This window comes from Vanessa tameamea, chromosome 6, assembly GCF_037043105.1.
Source record: "Vanessa tameamea isolate UH-Manoa-2023 chromosome 6, ilVanTame1 primary haplotype, whole genome shotgun sequence".
Taxonomy (NCBI): Eukaryota; Metazoa; Arthropoda; class Insecta; order Lepidoptera; family Nymphalidae; genus Vanessa; species Vanessa tameamea.
Window position 1 is genome coordinate 13,274,732 of NC_087314.1, and position 18,475 is coordinate 13,293,206.

Genomic DNA, 18,475 nt, shown 5'->3' on the forward strand with positions numbered 1-18,475 from the left:
AATTAATAATAAAAATATACGTTTACAACTAAGTCTTAAATAAATATTTAAATTACAATTGTCAATCAAATATGTCATTAAAAAATATGATACGTTTTTTACTGAGACGCCCTCCTTTGACTCAACTGGCAACACTCGAATGTCAACACAAAGCTTACATATATATATATATTTATAATATCGCTAGGAGGTAGAAAATGGGCTACCTGATGGTTAGAGATCACCGCTGTTCATACATTGGAGTTATAAGGAATATTTACCATTCCTTAGATCGGCAATAGGACACCAACCTTGGGAGCTAAGGCGTAACGTCCCTTGTGCCTGTGATTACACTAGCTCACTCACCCTTAAAACTTGAACAACAATACTATATAAATTGCTGTTGTGGTGGTAGAATATTTGATAAGTAAGGGGTACCTACCCAAACAGGCTTGAACAAAATCTTACCACCAAATATATACACATAAATACCGACACGTGCTTTTATAAGGTAAACATGATAAATTTTAGTTACTTACATATTTATAATACCCAATCTATTAGTTTTAGAATCTAACAATATTATATCTTAATAGATTTGTTTTATCGTCCTTTGAATAATACTTTGATTTATTCTCTTGGTATTGATTCTATCTGTAGTATTGATAGACAAGATATGTTAAAAGGAAAAAACCGAATTTATGAACTATATCTGTTTTGGTCAAACGCCAGGAAACTTAGGATCTCAACCGCTCAAACTATAATTAGACCAACAAGACTGTAAATTAATAAACTAAGAAAACACTAATTAGTTCGTCTTAGTCGCTTCAAGAGCCGGTTGAGCACTAAAACTAAGAACTTAAGACAGAGTTGGATAAATTGTAATGATCCAAGTATACTAATTAAAAATGAAAAGTTTGTTTTCTGTTCATTAAAGACTTGTAACTAAATCGATATTGTTGTTAATTTGTTGCCGAACTGTTAATTCATTCTTAGAATTAATTTGTTCTTGACAATTATTTGTGAAGGCTATTGTTTCAAGGGTATTTTCAATAGACGTTCTTGCCATAAGACTCATTTTGTTATATTTATTTTTTCCCTTCGAGTAACCTAATGTATGCTTAAATTAAAGCTGTAAATTAAAGCTGTAAATTAAAGCTGTAAACTCATATATTATGAGGCGTTTATTTATGTTATAAGTATTTTGAGAAGTATGTTGGCCAGATATAAATAATATAAAGTAATATAATATAAAAAAGAATCATAAAAACATATATATTTACATAGACAAGTTTACGGGAGCAAGACGGATTTATTAAAAATTATATATTCTAATTTTAAAATATTTAATTGTAATTAAAATTGTCATGACCGAACAGAAGTTAATGTTCTAATCGAATGTTTCCCAAGACGATCCCAAAGCATGGATAGACACAATAACTTACATTCCGTAAACATCTTTAAAATGGTTTAATCTGTACCCTGTAACTGTTTCCTTATTGCTTTATTAATCTCATGTCTTTATCCAAAGGTTATCTGGAAGAGATCGCCTCTCTTAGCGATAAGACTGCCTTTTGTACCTTTCAATTTATTTTATATTTATAACTGTATGTTTTCTTTACTCTTTTGGTGTACGATAAAGTGTATTCTATTTAATTTAACTTAATGTTAACGTTCATCTTACATAACATTTCCTCTACTTCTACAAAAAAAATAATGTACAAATAAATATGCAAAGTAAACTCTGAATATATTATTACAAGCAATTTTTCCTTAGCTCCCTTTTTATTTTATAGTGGTATATTAAATAACGCAAAAATAAGCTGAAGGTTATCCTACCTTCGGCTTATTCTTGCGAGCCATATTTTTTAAACCTTTTCTTTTATTTCGTTGAACCATTCGGAGCCAGTGGTAACTTCAAATTTAAATAAATTCAGTAGTTATTGTATGTACCTACTTGGATAAAATATATTTTGATTGAAATTTTTAACGTTTTACTCGGTGTCAGGGCTTTGTGCAAGCCTGTTTGGTATGTTGGTTACTTACTAATCAGGTACTGCTACAAGTACAAGGTAGATTTACTCAGTTACGAAGATATTCTTACAGTGGCAATATGTAGGGCCGATGGGGACTACTTACTAAAGGTGGTCCGTTTGGCCGTCCGTCAAAAAGTTGATTTATCAAACCGATTCTCTTTTTTTAATGTACTTTACATATATAATTAAAAATTATCAGCTACATTAATAGCAGAAAAATCCACTGCATATTTTTTAACAAATTTCATTAAAACTGTTGTTTTTTAAGTAAAAAAGTAAAGTACAGCTTTAATGTTTCAAGTGACAAATTAAACTCCATCCCTTGTTAAGAAGAAAGTTTGGACCCTATTCAACCAGGATGCTTCAGTGGGTGTTTGTAGGTAGATATGTACCAGAATTTTGTATACGCACATAAAACATATTACTTTTTCCCTTATAGAGATTGTTTCTTTTATCGGTGACGCCAGTATGTACAGCACCTCAACTGTATATTTAAATTTTATATCTAATATAAAGAAAATTCTAAGTTATTAAGAGAAAAAAAGTCTTTAAAGAAACATCTTAAGCTTATGATAAGCGCAAAAATACACTTACTCCCTTAAGTGAATTCTATGCTGAGATTAGTTACCTCGAGATTATTATTGAATTTAAATTATGTATAGAAAAACATAACATTTAATCTAAGTGCATAAATCCTAAAAGCTTATATTATTTTGGTGTCTGGAAATAAAAACATACAGGCACATCAAAAATTTATTAATACAAAAGAATACAAGATACCACTAGTCCAGTGAATAGAGACATTGCACTTCGGAAAAATTAGGGGAAAGCTGAATTTTCTTAGCGGCACATGCCGCAGGTTAATTTCCGGCAAAGTGCAGTTCGTAAAGCTCTTCTTTCCTTGGACATTCATAAGTCGAGTGGACCCGATGGCATCCCTCCAATGGTGCTACGGACATGTGCTCCCGAGTTGGCACCGGTTTTAATGCGTCTTTTCCGGCAATCCTACGCATTAGGCGTTGTCCCGATCTCCTGGAAGACTGCTTTGGTGCATCCGATTCCTAAAAAGGGTAACCGCTGAGACCCGTCCACTTATAGGCCTATAGATATCACCCCTTTGTTCTCCAAGGTAATCGAGTCCATTGTAAACTCGCAGCTCCTGCGGTATCCAAGGAAGGCAAAGCCAAATTGGCATAAAAAAAGCTCGGTGTGCTCAGCAAGGCAAGACAATATTTCACGTCGGCCCATCGCCTAAAACTATACAAGGCGCAAATTCGGCCTCACATGGAGTACTGCTCTCACCTCTGGGCGGGTGCTCCCCAGTACCAGGTCCTTCCATTTGACCGTATCCAACGTAGAGCAGCTCGAATTATCGACGAGCAAGCCCTTTCTGATCTGCACGATCCTTTGGCTCTGCGTAGAGATGTTATATCACTCTGCATCTTCTACCGAATTTTCCACGGGGAATGTTCCTAAATTTCACCTGCACCACCTAGATGTTCGAAATATGTTGTGGGTACAACAGCGCGATTCTTAAGGCATTTTCTGCCTCGCACAACCACTCTGTGATACGACTTGGGAACCTTCAAGAAAAGAGCGTACTTATTCCTTAAAGGTCGGCAACGCACCTGCAACCTCCCTGGTGTTGCAGATGTCCATGGGCGGTGGTAAAAAATATATATATCTTTTTTTATGATAATATAATGATTCAAAATTCAAAGAAATAAATTATACTTAAAATTATACAATGATCATTTTTTATTTCAAATACGTAGGCAGACTGGCAAATGGGACACCTGATTGTGGTCACCACTTTCCATAGAATTATTATCCTTGATCCTTGTGCCTGTAGTTACATTGACTCACTCAGCCTTCAACTCGGACCACAATACTAAGCATTCCCGTTTGGCGGTGTAATATAATATGATGAATGGGTGGTACCTATCCAGAAAGCCTTACACAAAGCCCTACCATATGTTAATAAAAATGTGTGTAAATACGATTTTAATTAACCAAAAAATATTATTATATATTAATCCCTTTAAAATAACTTAATCAATTACTACGAAGTATTAAGTCTAATGGCTGAAGAAAGATTATTCAAAACTTTTTAACGAATTTTATTTGTTCGATTAATTTCCTATTATTATTTTTTAATTAACGATTAGGGTAATCAATAGACTGTCAAAATCATGAACATTTCTTTGACGTTTGGATCAAACGGACTGGACAGACTGTCTTGTTTGTGTAATAAAGCTATTCGAATTAACAATTATTTATTGGAATTCTAAAATTTTTTTTTTATTTGATATATCTAAGAATAGGTACAAGCGCGTCTTGGGGCTACGTGTTAGAGGGTGGGCTGACAGCAGAAAAGACTATGGCGTCATGCCTCTTCTCCGCCGTCGCCGACTACCACCTTTGTATTCATTGTACTTTATCGATATATTATTATTATATTAAGAAAAATATATTTATTTTGATAAAGGAAATTCTAATTTTTTATTTATATTATTCCAATTTTATTTAATTATAAATCCGTTCAATAAAGTCTTATTCAATTTGCTGGGCGTCGTGTGAAGGCCATTTTTTTACAGTCACGATATTATTATTTTTGTCGTGTTACAGCAGAGTTACACATCGTAATTGTAATTTCAATGTATTGGAGAGCTACGGTGGATATATTTTATCAACGTGAAATCCGATTTCGTATAAATTTTATAAAATTGAAGTGTCTCAACAAAGTTAGTACGGTCCGATTGTGTTGTTCGTAGTATTAGACGATAAAATGTGATGAAGGTGGGACTTTAGAATTTGTTCAAGCCACTTGGGCGGAGCTTAAAAAATGCTGGGGATTAAAATGAAATAGGAAAGACAGTGGCTAAAACACAAATGTATGGTATATAATATGAGTACTCTGTGTCTTATTTTATTTCACTTAAAAATGTTTATGAATAATAGTGTTAATATTTCAAAATACCTAATAGTTAAGTTAAAATATTTTAAATTTACTAAATTATTTAGACACAACGAATATTAATGAGAAATACCGAGCACAAGATGAACTATAAACACAAACTAAGCATGTGACAACTCAGTGGCTATTGCCCGGGAATGAACTCGGAATTACAGTTAAGATCAACGTTATCTAAGCACTGGACCATCATGGCTTTTTATTTCATTATCATGTAGGTTCAGTTGAATTGTGGTAGTAACTACATACATTATTATTAATTATTTATTCTGTCACCACATTTGTCACAGATAAATATTTTATTCAGGTTTCAGTTAACAGTCTAGTCATTTTACTACACGCCGTTCATGTCGTAGGACATTAGGATCATAGCCATTAAATTAATAGTCTAGCCTTTTTAATCAACATTCGTAGATAGGGTGTTATTTGAAGGGCCAATTAAGCAAGTCTTCAAATATTTAATAGTAAACACGTGTAATTCAATACACAGATCTTCACTCAAACTTTGCAAATAAACTTTGCACTTAACACATACGTCTCGCTCAACGAAGTTTTGCTCCAAAAATAAATACTTGCTGGTATGGGAAGATATAAGTTTTAATCAAATTAATAACTTAGTTATATTTCCTGGAACATATCAATTATATATGAAACAAGTTGTCGTCCGTGGTTTCGCTCGCGTTTTAGCGTTTGCAGTTTGGCTCAGTGGTGACAACAGACAGATAGACCGACGGATAGATTTACTTTCATATTTATAATATTAGTATAAATTAGTATAGAATTATAAATTATTACAAGCTATCCCCGCGTTATCGCATCGGAATATAATCGTGCATACAAACTTAATCCATACATTTTGCCGTATTTGTTTACAGGTGCAATTTATATTCCCCCATTCTTATAATAGGTAAGGTTGGTAAACTGGACTCTACTGTAATAAGTTTAGGTGGAAAACTAACAGCTATACGTGCTTTCTGTTTCGTGGGAGTGTACACACTTCAAAATTTTTAGACTTCAGACAGCTGCGGAAGATTTTCCCACATAAGAAATACACAATACATATTTTTCATTAGTCTGAACGGGGATTGAAACTCGGGATCATTGCCTTGATAAGCTATTAAGAGACCAACATAGCAGTCTACCTAATGCAAAATTAATTATTGAAATCGATCTAGTCGTTTCTGTGATAATGCATTTAAACATGAAGCTTTCAAGCTCAAATATCCTATAGGTAGGAATATAAATGGCATCAGCAGAAACCTAATTAACTGTACATATAAACTTCTAACGACCTCGGAACATGTCGATCTATCTGCAACACGAGTATGTTTGTAATGCAATCAACGAATGTGCAAACAGCAATTTTTGTAAAAGCTTATTTCGTAGAATTAATAATAATTGGTTAAGTTACTGGTATTAGTTTTAAGTTAACCTGAAGTATATAATTTATTATATTTATGTAATAATATTTTACGTTTTTAGTTGAGAAAATAAAATAATTTCCTACAATTCTTATTAACTCTAATTCGATAAAAATATAGTTTTGCCTACCGATTCCCAACAACTCTCATTAACATTCAATAAAAAATATATTTTTGCCTACCACTCGGAGGCTGAAGGTCTAATTTTAGATCAAATTGACTTTCCGACATCAATTTATCTAATTGGGAAAAAATAAAAAATGGGGCTATTTTAATAATAATAAATAAATATTGGACAACATCACATACATTACTCTGATCCCAATGTAAGTAGCTAAAGCACTTGTGTTATGGAAAATCAGAAGTAACGACGGTACCACATACACCCAGACCCAAGACAATATAGAAAACTAATGAAATTTTTCTACATCGACTCGGCCGGGAATCGAACCCGGGATCTCGGAGTGACGTACCCATGAAAACCGGTGTACACACTACTCGACCACGGAGGTCATCAACTCGACCACGGAGGTCGTCATTTTTATGGTTTAAGTGATTTTGTCATTATTTGTAGTTATAAATTAATTCATCGTATAGACTTCCAGATATTATTCTTGTAACCTGTTATTTTTTAATAATACCGCTATATTTGTTCGATATGAATGTAAATAATTTAGGAGTAACTTTCGATACTGACTTTGTTTGCACGCATAATATTTATAATAATACAATATATAAATGAAGAAAATGAAAACATTTTTCATACATTTAAAGGTTACCTAAACTATTCGTACTGATAACTGATAACCAGCTTTTTGGCAAATCGGAGCATCAAGGTCGTTGTCGACGGTGCATGCTTTGACTTAAAATTCGTCAATGTTGGTGTTCCACAAGGGTTCGTTCTATCACCCACTTTGTTTCTTTTGCATATCAATGACTTGTTGCAAATCAAGAACATTCACTGCTATGCAGACGACAGTACCGTAAACACCTCATACAACGGCCTTGCTGATATTTCTCGGGAAAACGTCGATGAAAACCGGAACAAACTTGTGTCTGAAATCGAGTCTTCTTTAAATGTAAAAAACGGGGGCCGGCTAAACCTAGTCCAGTATCAGCTCCTTCCAATTGACCCTATCCAACGCACAGCAGCTCGAATTATCGACAATCAAGCCCTTTCAGATCTGCTTGATCCTTTGGCTTTGCGTAGTGATGTTGGATTATTCTGCACCTTCTACCGAATTTTTCACGGGGAACGTTCCGAGAAATTGTTTAGATTAATCCCGGCTGCTGAATTTCACCTTCGGACTTCTCGTCAAAATTCTAAGTTTCAAAATTCACAACAGCGCGATTTTTATGACATTTTCAATGAATTAGCTCCTAACCTTCTCCACAAAGTGAGATGAGGCCTTAGCCCAGTAGTGGAATTTAGAGGCTGTTACTGTTGTTACTGTTGTTTGTCGATTCAATAGTGCTCATAAAATACTACTTGAATAATATATTTTTTTATTTTATAAAAATATATAGACATACCACATATTATTATAGAGGGGTATTCATGCCCACTCTCTATTAAAATCTCTTACTTTTCTGGTTTATTTTTAAACAAATTTAACGTTAGTATACCGATTGGGTAACATTTTGGAACGATACTATATCAACAACTTGTAGATAACCTACATTACATCAGAAAATTCTGCAATAACGCATTTTTGTAACCACTATAAATATACAACACACCAAAATAAAGATATCCATTATTCGCGCAAATCTCGATTTTAACTTATCTCTACACAACAAGTCTTGTCACCACAAACTTTTGTTGCGGAAATGATTACATTATGAGAACTGAGAAGACATCTCTCAAAACCTACGAGGGTGGCTTGTGTATAAGTTTATCATATAGTGTATTTATATGTAATATAAGTATTCATTGCAGTAGTGTAGACTGCATATGTATGTAACAATTAATAAATATTGCTACATAAATATATTCTCTGTGAGTGTGTCTCAAAATAAATAATTGTGTATTAAAGAAATGTTCAATGGCTCTAGTATTACGACTACTAAGAATTTGAATGATTGTCGTGATCAATGAACTGTTAAATGATTCCGCGTAGAGATTTTAGTGTCACTGCGTCCTTTTAAAATAATGACTCCTCACCAATCGACTGAATCAATTGAATGATTTTCTTTTTAAAATAACGATAGATTTTCTTTATTAAATAATAATAAGAATATTGATGTTTTGCGATTTGCGTTATCTATACTTATATACAATATTATATATTAATCATGAAAGTAAATATGTCTGTTACTCTTTTGCAGCCAAACTACTGAACAGAAGTTGATGAAATTTGTTAAGAAATAAGCTTAAACTGCAAGGAAAGACATAGTTTATTGGCTCAGATGTTAGGTATCAACAAGGCTTCTTTATATTTAAGAAGTTCTTTATACTTTCAGAAGTGTGCGAATCTACGCGCGATAACTATTTAATAATAAAAGATGATTCAATAGAGCGGCAGTTCAGCAGAAGTAGTTGAGAAATCTTGCACAAGATTTGAAACAAAGATATAAGATAATATAACAAAGAAATAGTCGGAGTTAAGTTAAATAAAAATGTTACAAAATACTACAGTTAACTAAACCAAAGTACACCGCGCTAAATGAAGTTTTACTTACATTAACAATTGATATGAAAAAAATATTTTTCCAAATTATAAGATACATTACTTTAAATAACAATACAGGCATTTCGATAGATTAAATTACTTACTTACAATGACTTCTTATCTTTAAAAAAAATCCAATTAGTAGTTGAGCGGTCTCGCCAGACAACTAATTTATATCGAATATCTTAAGGTCCATAAATACATATAATATAATATAGTAAGTTATATATAAATACATTATAATTATGTATAAGAGTGTTCCGTCGCCGGATGTTGGCTTGGATTATAATAGATCAAATTTGAGCATTAAATAAGGGAGTGATACGAACTGAGCATTTTGAAATAAGCTGTGTATCGATATCCTTTGTTTTTTTTTTAAATTGATTAATGACATAAAGGAATACGACCGCTTCGTCCATTATAAAATTGATCGAGTCGATTACAGGCGAATACTAAAAAAACTTACATACATTAAAGGCGAGTCCGAGAGTCCGTCTAAAATTTGTTAAAATTGAAAATTACGATATGAACATTATTTTATACAATGATTTATAAAATAATTTTAATTTTATTAAGATAAATGTTCTAAGTCTATTTACATAATTAGGATATCACATTAATTAAAAACTGTATTAAGATAATTAAAAAATTAGCAGCTATTGAAGAAAAAAAAATCTAAAAATCAAAACGTCAGGACATTATTTAAGTCTCGGGCTCATAAATACAGATAACGATCTACAACGTTGAATAAGACATAAACTATTTTCTTTCGAATAAAGTTACCATATAAAATAAAATTTAACATTAAATTTTGTGCTTTCAGTGTTAAGTTCAAAAAATTACGCAATTATTTTTCTTTTCAGATTGTTTCATATTGATCTAGATGCTCGCTTAAGATTACTGTAGCCAATTCTCCTTGTTAATTGTCACTCAATGGCAATCAGCGTTGTAGCACTATCGATAGTTTGAGTATCGATAGTTGACCTCGAAAACTATTCAGGATATCGATAGTACTCTCTGTAAGCAACACTATTGGTAGCAGCGAAACTATTGATACTATCGATAGTATCGATAGTTTAAAAGTAATGGTTTTTGCAACACTATCGATAGTATTGCTCATGGGGCGCTATTGATAGTATTGACACGTGATAATACTATTGATAGACTAACGATACTATCGCTAAAACCTTAACTATCGATAGTCTATCGATAGTGGACTATCGATATGCAACACTAATGGCAATCAATTCGCAAGGTAATCGTTTGCGTTTCGCCGTCTTCCTTACAAGTATAATTGAACTAGATACCCATCCCTGCTTCGCATGTGTTCTACTGAAGAACAAATATGTAAAGAAGCATTGATTTTCAATTTACTGAGGCTTTGTTTCGCATTTTGTGCATACATACCGTTCATCTATATCTCATATGTGTTTATAATTCATCTCGTGCTCGGCGGTGAAGAAAAATATCGTTATGAAACCTGCATGTGTCTAATTTCGACACGATTTCTGCTTCATGTAAATCCACCAACCTGCATTGGAGCAGCGTGTTGGAATATGCTCCTAACCTTCTCCTCAAAGAGAGAGGAGGCCTTAGCCCAGCAGTGGGAAATTTACAGGCTGTATACGTTAAGTAACAGTTCAACGACGCAACGTAAAATAAAGATACACCAAAGGCACGGACAACATATCTGTGCGGACGTAATTATAGCAATAAGTTACTGATACTTATAACATTTGTAACGCAATTGCAAAATAAGGCGGTATCGCTTACCACTAATCGATTCGTGATTGATATAAGATAAATTGTTAAATAATCAGTGCGTACAGATGGCATCAATGTATCGTTAATTAGATCAAAATTGAGGCGTCTAATTAATATATCATTCTAAAGCAAAATTCATCAATTTTGTATAATGTTATGTTTTAATTGTTATTTAAAGTAGGTGGTCAGACAAAGGTACTTGTCAGTAAGTAGTCACAATTGCCAACTTTTTCATGTTGTATGTTATATCTATAGTGCCTGTTGTTACACGGGCTCACTCGACTTATAACTTGGATACAGTCATAATACACATTTAGGATGTTAATCGAAAACAAAATAACCATACGATAAATTCACCCGGGCGTTGAAGAGTAACTTTTTTCTACTTTGTGTGGACCGTTTCCTTTCTAAGTATATCTGCACTGAACCAGTGTTAAATTTATGTTTTACTAGTTGAATCACGCGAAATTTATAAAACATACCATCCCATTTTATCAACTCGAGGGATGAATGATAAAAAAAAATAGCATAAGTCAATCCCCGGGACACAAACTATCTCCAAATCAGATTTCATATAAATCGGTTCAATGATATAAGCGTGAAGAGGTACCAGACAGATTTACTTTCGCATTTAAAAATATTTATTATGACCTATATATCAACATAACATACATAATCAGCCTGTAAATTTCCCACTGCTGGGCTAAGGCCTCCTCTCCCATTGAGGAGAAGGTATGGAGTATATTCCACCACGCTGCTCCAATGCGGGTTGGTAGAATACAGATGTGGCAGAATTTCGTTGAAATTAGACACATGCAGGTTTCCTCACGATGTTTTCCTTCACCGCCGAGCACGAGATGAATTATAAACACAAATTAAGCACATGAAAATTCAGTGGTGCCTGCCTGGGTTTGAACCCGAAATCATCGGTTAAGATGCACGCGTTCTAACCACTGGGCCATCTCGGCTGTATCTCGGATATATATATATATATATATCTAGGCCGAAATGGCTTAGTGATTAAAACTCGTACCTTATAACCGATGATTGCGGTTTCAAGTCCAACCAAGCACCACTGAATTTTCATGTGCTTAATTTGTTTTTATAAATCATGTGTTTAATTGGAAAGAAAGAGAGAGGAGGATTTAATAAAATCATTATAAATGTTTTCTTTATTTACATATTTAAACTAAGGTAAAGGTAAAGTTATCTTGTCTATATCTTCAACATAATATTAAATTTCATATTTTTTTGATAATCCTAGAATAAATTGAATAGTTTATTGAATCTAAAAAAGCTGTTTTATTTTATCATAAACACTTCTGTTTTAACTTGAAATGTACTTGACAGTTTTTGTTATGCATATAAAATATAAAATCTTATAGTTCTCCGAACTGGTTTAATTTGCGATGTTCATAATATAATAACGAAAAATAACGTTATTTTTTTCTTTGTTACAGTGTGACAAATATATTCCTCGTCAACTTATCTGTGGCCGACCTGCTGGTGACGCTGTTCTGTATGCCAGTGCAGATCGCGAAGTCTGTAACACTGCTATGGTACTTCGGGGAGGTCATGTGCAAGACTGTCAACTTTCTACAAGGTAACCTATTACTATTGTGGTACGCTTAGTGATACTAGACAGTCAGTACATGCCTTAACTACGCTTGTTTATTGTTTTTTAATTTTAAAAAATCACTTGATGGTCAGGCTTCTTTCCAGTCGGTAGGATATATATCACTTACTCGTCATATATTATACCGACAAACAACAATACTTATTATTGTTGTGTTTCGGTTTAAAGGCAAAGTGAGCCAATATTACTATAGGCATAAAGGACAACATTTAGCTCCTAAGGCAAGTGACACATTGGTGATGTAAGGGATGGTTATAAATAAATAAATATTGGACAACACCACATACATTACTCTGATCCCAATGTAAGTAGCTAAAGCACTTGTGTTATGGAAAATCAGAAGTAACACCCAGAGGTGTTTGTGATAGCCCCAAGACAACATAGAAAACTAATGAACTTTTTCTACATCGACTCGGCCGGGAATCGAACCCGGGACCTCGGAGTGGCGTACCTATGAAAACCGGTGTACACACTACTCGACCACAGAGGTCGTGGTTAATACTTCCCTCGGTGCCAATGTCTACGTAGTAGTGACCACTTTAACTCTGTTGGCCCATTTGCCAGTCTAATAAACAATTGATTTATTACAATAAAACAACAATAAATTAATACATTAGATATTTAACTTGGTGGTAGGGCTTTGTGCAAGCCCGTCTGTGTAGGTACCACCCAGTCATCAGATATTCTACCGCCAAATAACAGTACACTGTATTATTGTGTTCCGGTTAGAAGGGTGAGTGAGCCAGTGTAATCACAGGCACAAGGGACATAACTTCTTAGTTCCCAAGGTTGGTGGCGCATAGGTGATGTAAGGAATGGTTAATATTTCTTACAGCGCCTTTGTCTATGAGCGGTGGTGACCACTTACCATCAGGTGGCCCATATGCTCGTCCGCCAACCAACGCCATAAAAAAAAATTTAACAGTCTTACCTTTAGTTGGTTCTATATAACAGTTTACAGAACGAAAAAAAAATCTTCACGATACAATTACGAACCAGACGGTGACTTGTGATGGTGAGTTTTACATTTAATGTAATCCTTTAAAATTTCAAAACAGAAGTAAAGTGTTGGTACATTTTTTTTGGTTAAATTGACCTTAGATTATAGCTTGCAATAGAACAAATGTCTATCTTATGGAAAGATTTCCATATTCTGAGTAGAGTTTGCATTATAAATATAATTTTCAGACAGACGTAATAAACATCTCGTTGTTAAACTGACAATACACCACAATGTCGTTAACTAAATCGCAAGCAATGATTGAAATCCGTATGATAATAGCAAAAAGTTATTAAATTCGTCAACGTCAAGTCGTCACGTATTCCATCTTACATATTGAACAAGACGAAATCAGGGGTAAAAAAGCAGACGCAAATTTTACGTAGATATACAAATACAGCCGAGGATCGCTGAGATGGCCCAGTGGTTAGAACGCGTGCATCTTAACCGATGATTGCGGGTTCAGACCCAGGCAAGCACCATTTGTGTTTTTAATTCATCTCGTGCACGGTGGTGGGGGAAAATATCGTGAGGAAATCTGCATGCGTCTAATTTCAACGAAATTCTGCCACAGGTGCCACCAACCCGCATTGGAGTATGATAGAATATGCTCCAAACATTCTCCTCCAAGGGAAAGGAGGCCTTAGCCCAGCAGTGGGAAATTTACAGGCTGTTGTATACAGATACAAAGAGCGATTGATTAATTTAATTATAATTTATCAGCCAATTTATGCCAATTATAGTAATGTTGGCAAAGCGATTTGACCGTCAATTATCTTTCGTAACGCCTATAGCGGGCGACGGATTAATTGTAAGATATTGTTGTGTTCCAATTTGAATAGCAACGATGGGCACCACGCTCATATCATTATTATTATTAGCTCCCAGGGGTGGTGGTGCCTTGACGTTATAAGGGATCGATTACAATTGTCTAAGTGCCAATACCTATGAGCTGCAGCGACTAGTTAGTATCAGGTGGTGTATTTGTCGGTCTTAACTGTTTTACAGAAACATAAAAATATTCATAATTTATAATTGTCTCTATGAATTAATTTCAATGATAATATTAGAGGCGTAGATATATAATATTTTTATTATATAAATAAATTCTATCTGATCATCTCGTATGCGCCAAAAGTAATCACAAGTAATTAAGCCGAAAACATTTTTATAATAACTTTTTATCCAAAAGCTATAGAAAATCTCAATCTTTTATTAAAAAAATCTTTCATAATATTACAATGAAATTAATCATATTTGTAGTAAATTAATGAAGGCCCCGCCCTTATCAGAGATGGTTTTAGCGAAAGGCATTCATCGAGAGGAAACTTGCATGTGTATCCAGAGGCTGTGAATTGGGCCAGTCTGACAATGTCATTTAGAATATCAATCTTAATGTTATGATAAAACGTCTTCTAGTAATCCAAATATTGAAATACCGACCCATTTCAAGATTCCTATGTCAATATAATGGTCGGGACAAACTAATCGCTGAGTTACTGTTTTAGAAGTGGCATAGATGTAAAATATACGAGTGTTGTTTTTTGTTTCATTTAAGCTAAAATTTCGTTGCTTGTAACAGTTTAATGTCACGTTACATTAACACATACGTAATTAGGTATTTATAACGTAATTTTATGAAATATATACCTAAATTTTATACAATGTAGACACAAATTATGGTAATTGGTTTTGTTGAAATATATGTCTACGGTGTAAACGTGAAATAATACATTTCAGGTAAATTGTTCTTAACAATAATTTCGTTTATTAAAATATTTTATTTTCATAGTATTTAATGATATTCTTTCTTTATTTATTTGCTGATTATAAAAAATATATCTATATTGAGATAGGAGGAACAAATTAAACGAACCACGACATAATTACAATTTAGTTGGTGGTAGGGCTTTGTGCAAGTCCGTCTGGGTAGGTATCGACCGAGTAGTATTGTTGTGTTCCGATTTGAAGGGTGATTGATTGTAACTACAGACACAAATGACATCACGTATAGTTCCAAAGGTTGGGGGCGCTTTTTTCATGTAAGGAATGGTTAATGTTTCTTACAGCGCCATTGTGTATACATTTGACCCTTGCTCGTCTGCCTACATAATATAAAAAAAAAATAACGTTAGATATACTCAAGACTAATATAACGAATATTTTATTTTAGCTCATTACTATATATTACGTATATATTTTATCTCAAGTTGTTAATAAATCAATGAATTCAGTTTCAAGAATTTAATTTCAGTATACAATTTGTAATATTATTTTGGCTCCAAATTATAGTATTTGGGTGACCGCGGAACCGGACCGCGGGGAAAGGATGCTTATGAGGGACACTATCAAGTGGTTTTATGATAAAGAAAGTGATTTTTTCATATCAACGGGTTTGATTTTTGCCTAGGAATATTACATTTTCAAATAACCAATGATGCAGTTTTTTGAGTATTATAATAATTTGAGTATTATCTGCTTTGCGTAGTTTCGGTATTCAGTTGTTAAATTCACTTGTATATGGATACATATTACTATTACCAGTGTTGTAAACTATTTATATTTGATATTATATTAATATTAATTAAATAACATAATACAAACCCTTGAAAATCTTTAAATACCGTATTATTTTGCACTTGATTCAGATAGTTTATAGTTGACAGTTGATCAGACAGTTTATCAGAAAGACCCGAATTTAATATTTTATTCTAACATTATAAGCAATCCTGAATTTAATCGATGTCATTTTTAGTATTATCGCGGTCTGTCCGAATATAGCTGACCAAAACGATATGCCCGTGAAATTAAAAATAAATGGAAACCCGAGGAACGATTTGAAATTCTTGTATTTGATTTAAATAAGTATTTTTCGTTATGTAGTCGAATAGCGCGCTTATTTAAAAAATCTAAAAGACTTAACGCTCGATTTAAACTCTAAAATTAGTTTCTTCGCAAAATTTTGCTCAACTTTTTAAGCTACTTCTTTGTATAATATGTGAATACCTTATGCCATTAATACATTCTTATTATCAACTAAGGCCTCCTCTCCCTTTGTGGAGAAGGTTTGGAGCATATTCCACCACGCTGCAAGTTCAGTGGTGCTTGCCTGGGTTTCAACCCAAAATCATCGGTTAAGATGCACGCGTTCTGACCACTGGGCTATCTCGGCTCCTTGCCTTAGAGTAGGAGGATGGAGGCCTTAGCCCAGCAGTGGGAAATTTACAGGCTGCTAATGTAAAGATGTTATGTATTATCAACTCAATTATTAATATAACCGAAGCTGCGGCTTTAACCCACACGAAATATAGAAAACTTAACCTATAGCATACAAACCGTCACCCCCATTTTAGCACCTCGAAGGTTGAATTAAATAAAGGAGCCGATGTCCTTCCTCGGGTCTCGAACTATCTGTCTATCTATCGATACCAAACTTCATCGAAATCAGTTCAGCGGTTTACGACGCCGATGTAACAGACGGTAACTTTCTCTTTATTTCTAATATTACTAATTTTATTGTGTTATAATAAATTAATGTAAATATTATCTTAGTAGATAATATACGTTTACATCTCGTGAATTCCACCAACGACGTTGACGCTAAAGAAGATTAATTAAAATTCCAATCGTTATAGGTTTTGAGTTTATACAGTCAATTAAACCGTGACTTACTGTCCGTACAAATGAAAGGCCTTGATTAAAAAAGTATGCAAATTATAATGAACACTACATAGCCGAAATAAACCAAGCCAGAAAAACTAAGTGTCCCAAGTAATAGTAACATCATAAAAACATCAATCAACGAAATTGTGACCGAGAATCGTGCTCGATAAATATATTAACAAAGTCTCAAGTAAATTGTTGTTAATAATAATAACATAAAGGACGAAACAATGACACGTATCCATTGAGACACGAGCTTCGGAAACAAAGCGAGCGTATGTTTAGATAAAAACGATTAGATTCAAGAACCTTTAGGGCTAGTGACCTGTAACACATGCAATATCTTATTATATTACAGTGATATATTTAAAGTAAAATTTAACTAGTAGCCCAGTTTTGCAGACTCCTTCTAAACTGTTAAGAATAATAAGGATCGTATTCTATCTACCCGCAACTCTTTCTACGAAAGTAAAGGCCTCCACCGTTTCTAAATATACTATGAAGCTATTTCTCCGCATTGCTCCAATAATATTAGATATTTAGGTCCTAATATCACCTCACAAATGTATTCATCAATGGTGCTAACTTAGTTATATGAGCTATTATTATATTATGAGCTATCTTAGATGTGATAAAGTGATTTTGCGATTAAAATCCTTGTGTTCTAGTACCAAAAGATCGTCTTTTGTCTGTGTCTCTAAGGCAGTGGTATTTATAATGTACGCCGTAGTAACGACTTTCATTTGTTTTTTTTTTTTTTAAGATCTACGCAACTAATTTAAGCAACGGTATAAAACGCAAAGTTTAAAAAGTTGTTTAGGTTTTAGTGAAATTATGTTATTTACTCGACACTAGGAAGGAAAGTTTATGAAATCATGATAATCATATTCATTTAGCCAATCACGCTTGAATAGTGGAACGGATTCACATAACATTGGTGAAATTCGACAAGGAATAATTGTTTAAATATTCTAAAAATAAACATTACTATTTAGTTTAAGTTTGTCGACAGGGTGACTGGATTTCTTTATTGAACTTTCGGTTAAAACAAGTGTTACTTTTAGTTGTATATTGGTATTACTAATAACAATTTTATGTCTAACTTTATTCTTAATTAAAGCTTTCAACTCTTAAAATCTTACGGAGTTTCATCACGCGAGAATTTAAATTTATGGCGACACATAAAATTAACATTTGCCTCGAAGTTTCGGCAGCTTACAAAGATCGTATTAAGCTAACTTGTTTGTTATTAATCAAATCAAATCAAAATATTCTTTATTTAAGTAGGCTTTTACAAGCACTTTTGAATCGTCATTTAACAAACTATTTA

General features: G+C 33.4%; 1 protein-coding gene across 2 annotated transcripts in view; it reads left to right on the forward strand.

The window, feature by feature from the left end:
* Nucleotides 1–18,475, forward strand: part of LOC135193308 (neuropeptide FF receptor 1-like) — a 127,450-nt gene that overhangs the window by 83,230 nt on the left and 25,745 nt on the right. For both annotated transcript variants that reach the window (XM_064215052.1, XM_064215053.1), the window contains exon 2: nucleotides 12,307–12,449. In XM_064215052.1, coding sequence (XP_064071122.1) covers nucleotides 12,307–12,449 — 143 coding nt within the window. The remainder of the gene's footprint in view (nucleotides 1–12,306; nucleotides 12,450–18,475) is intronic.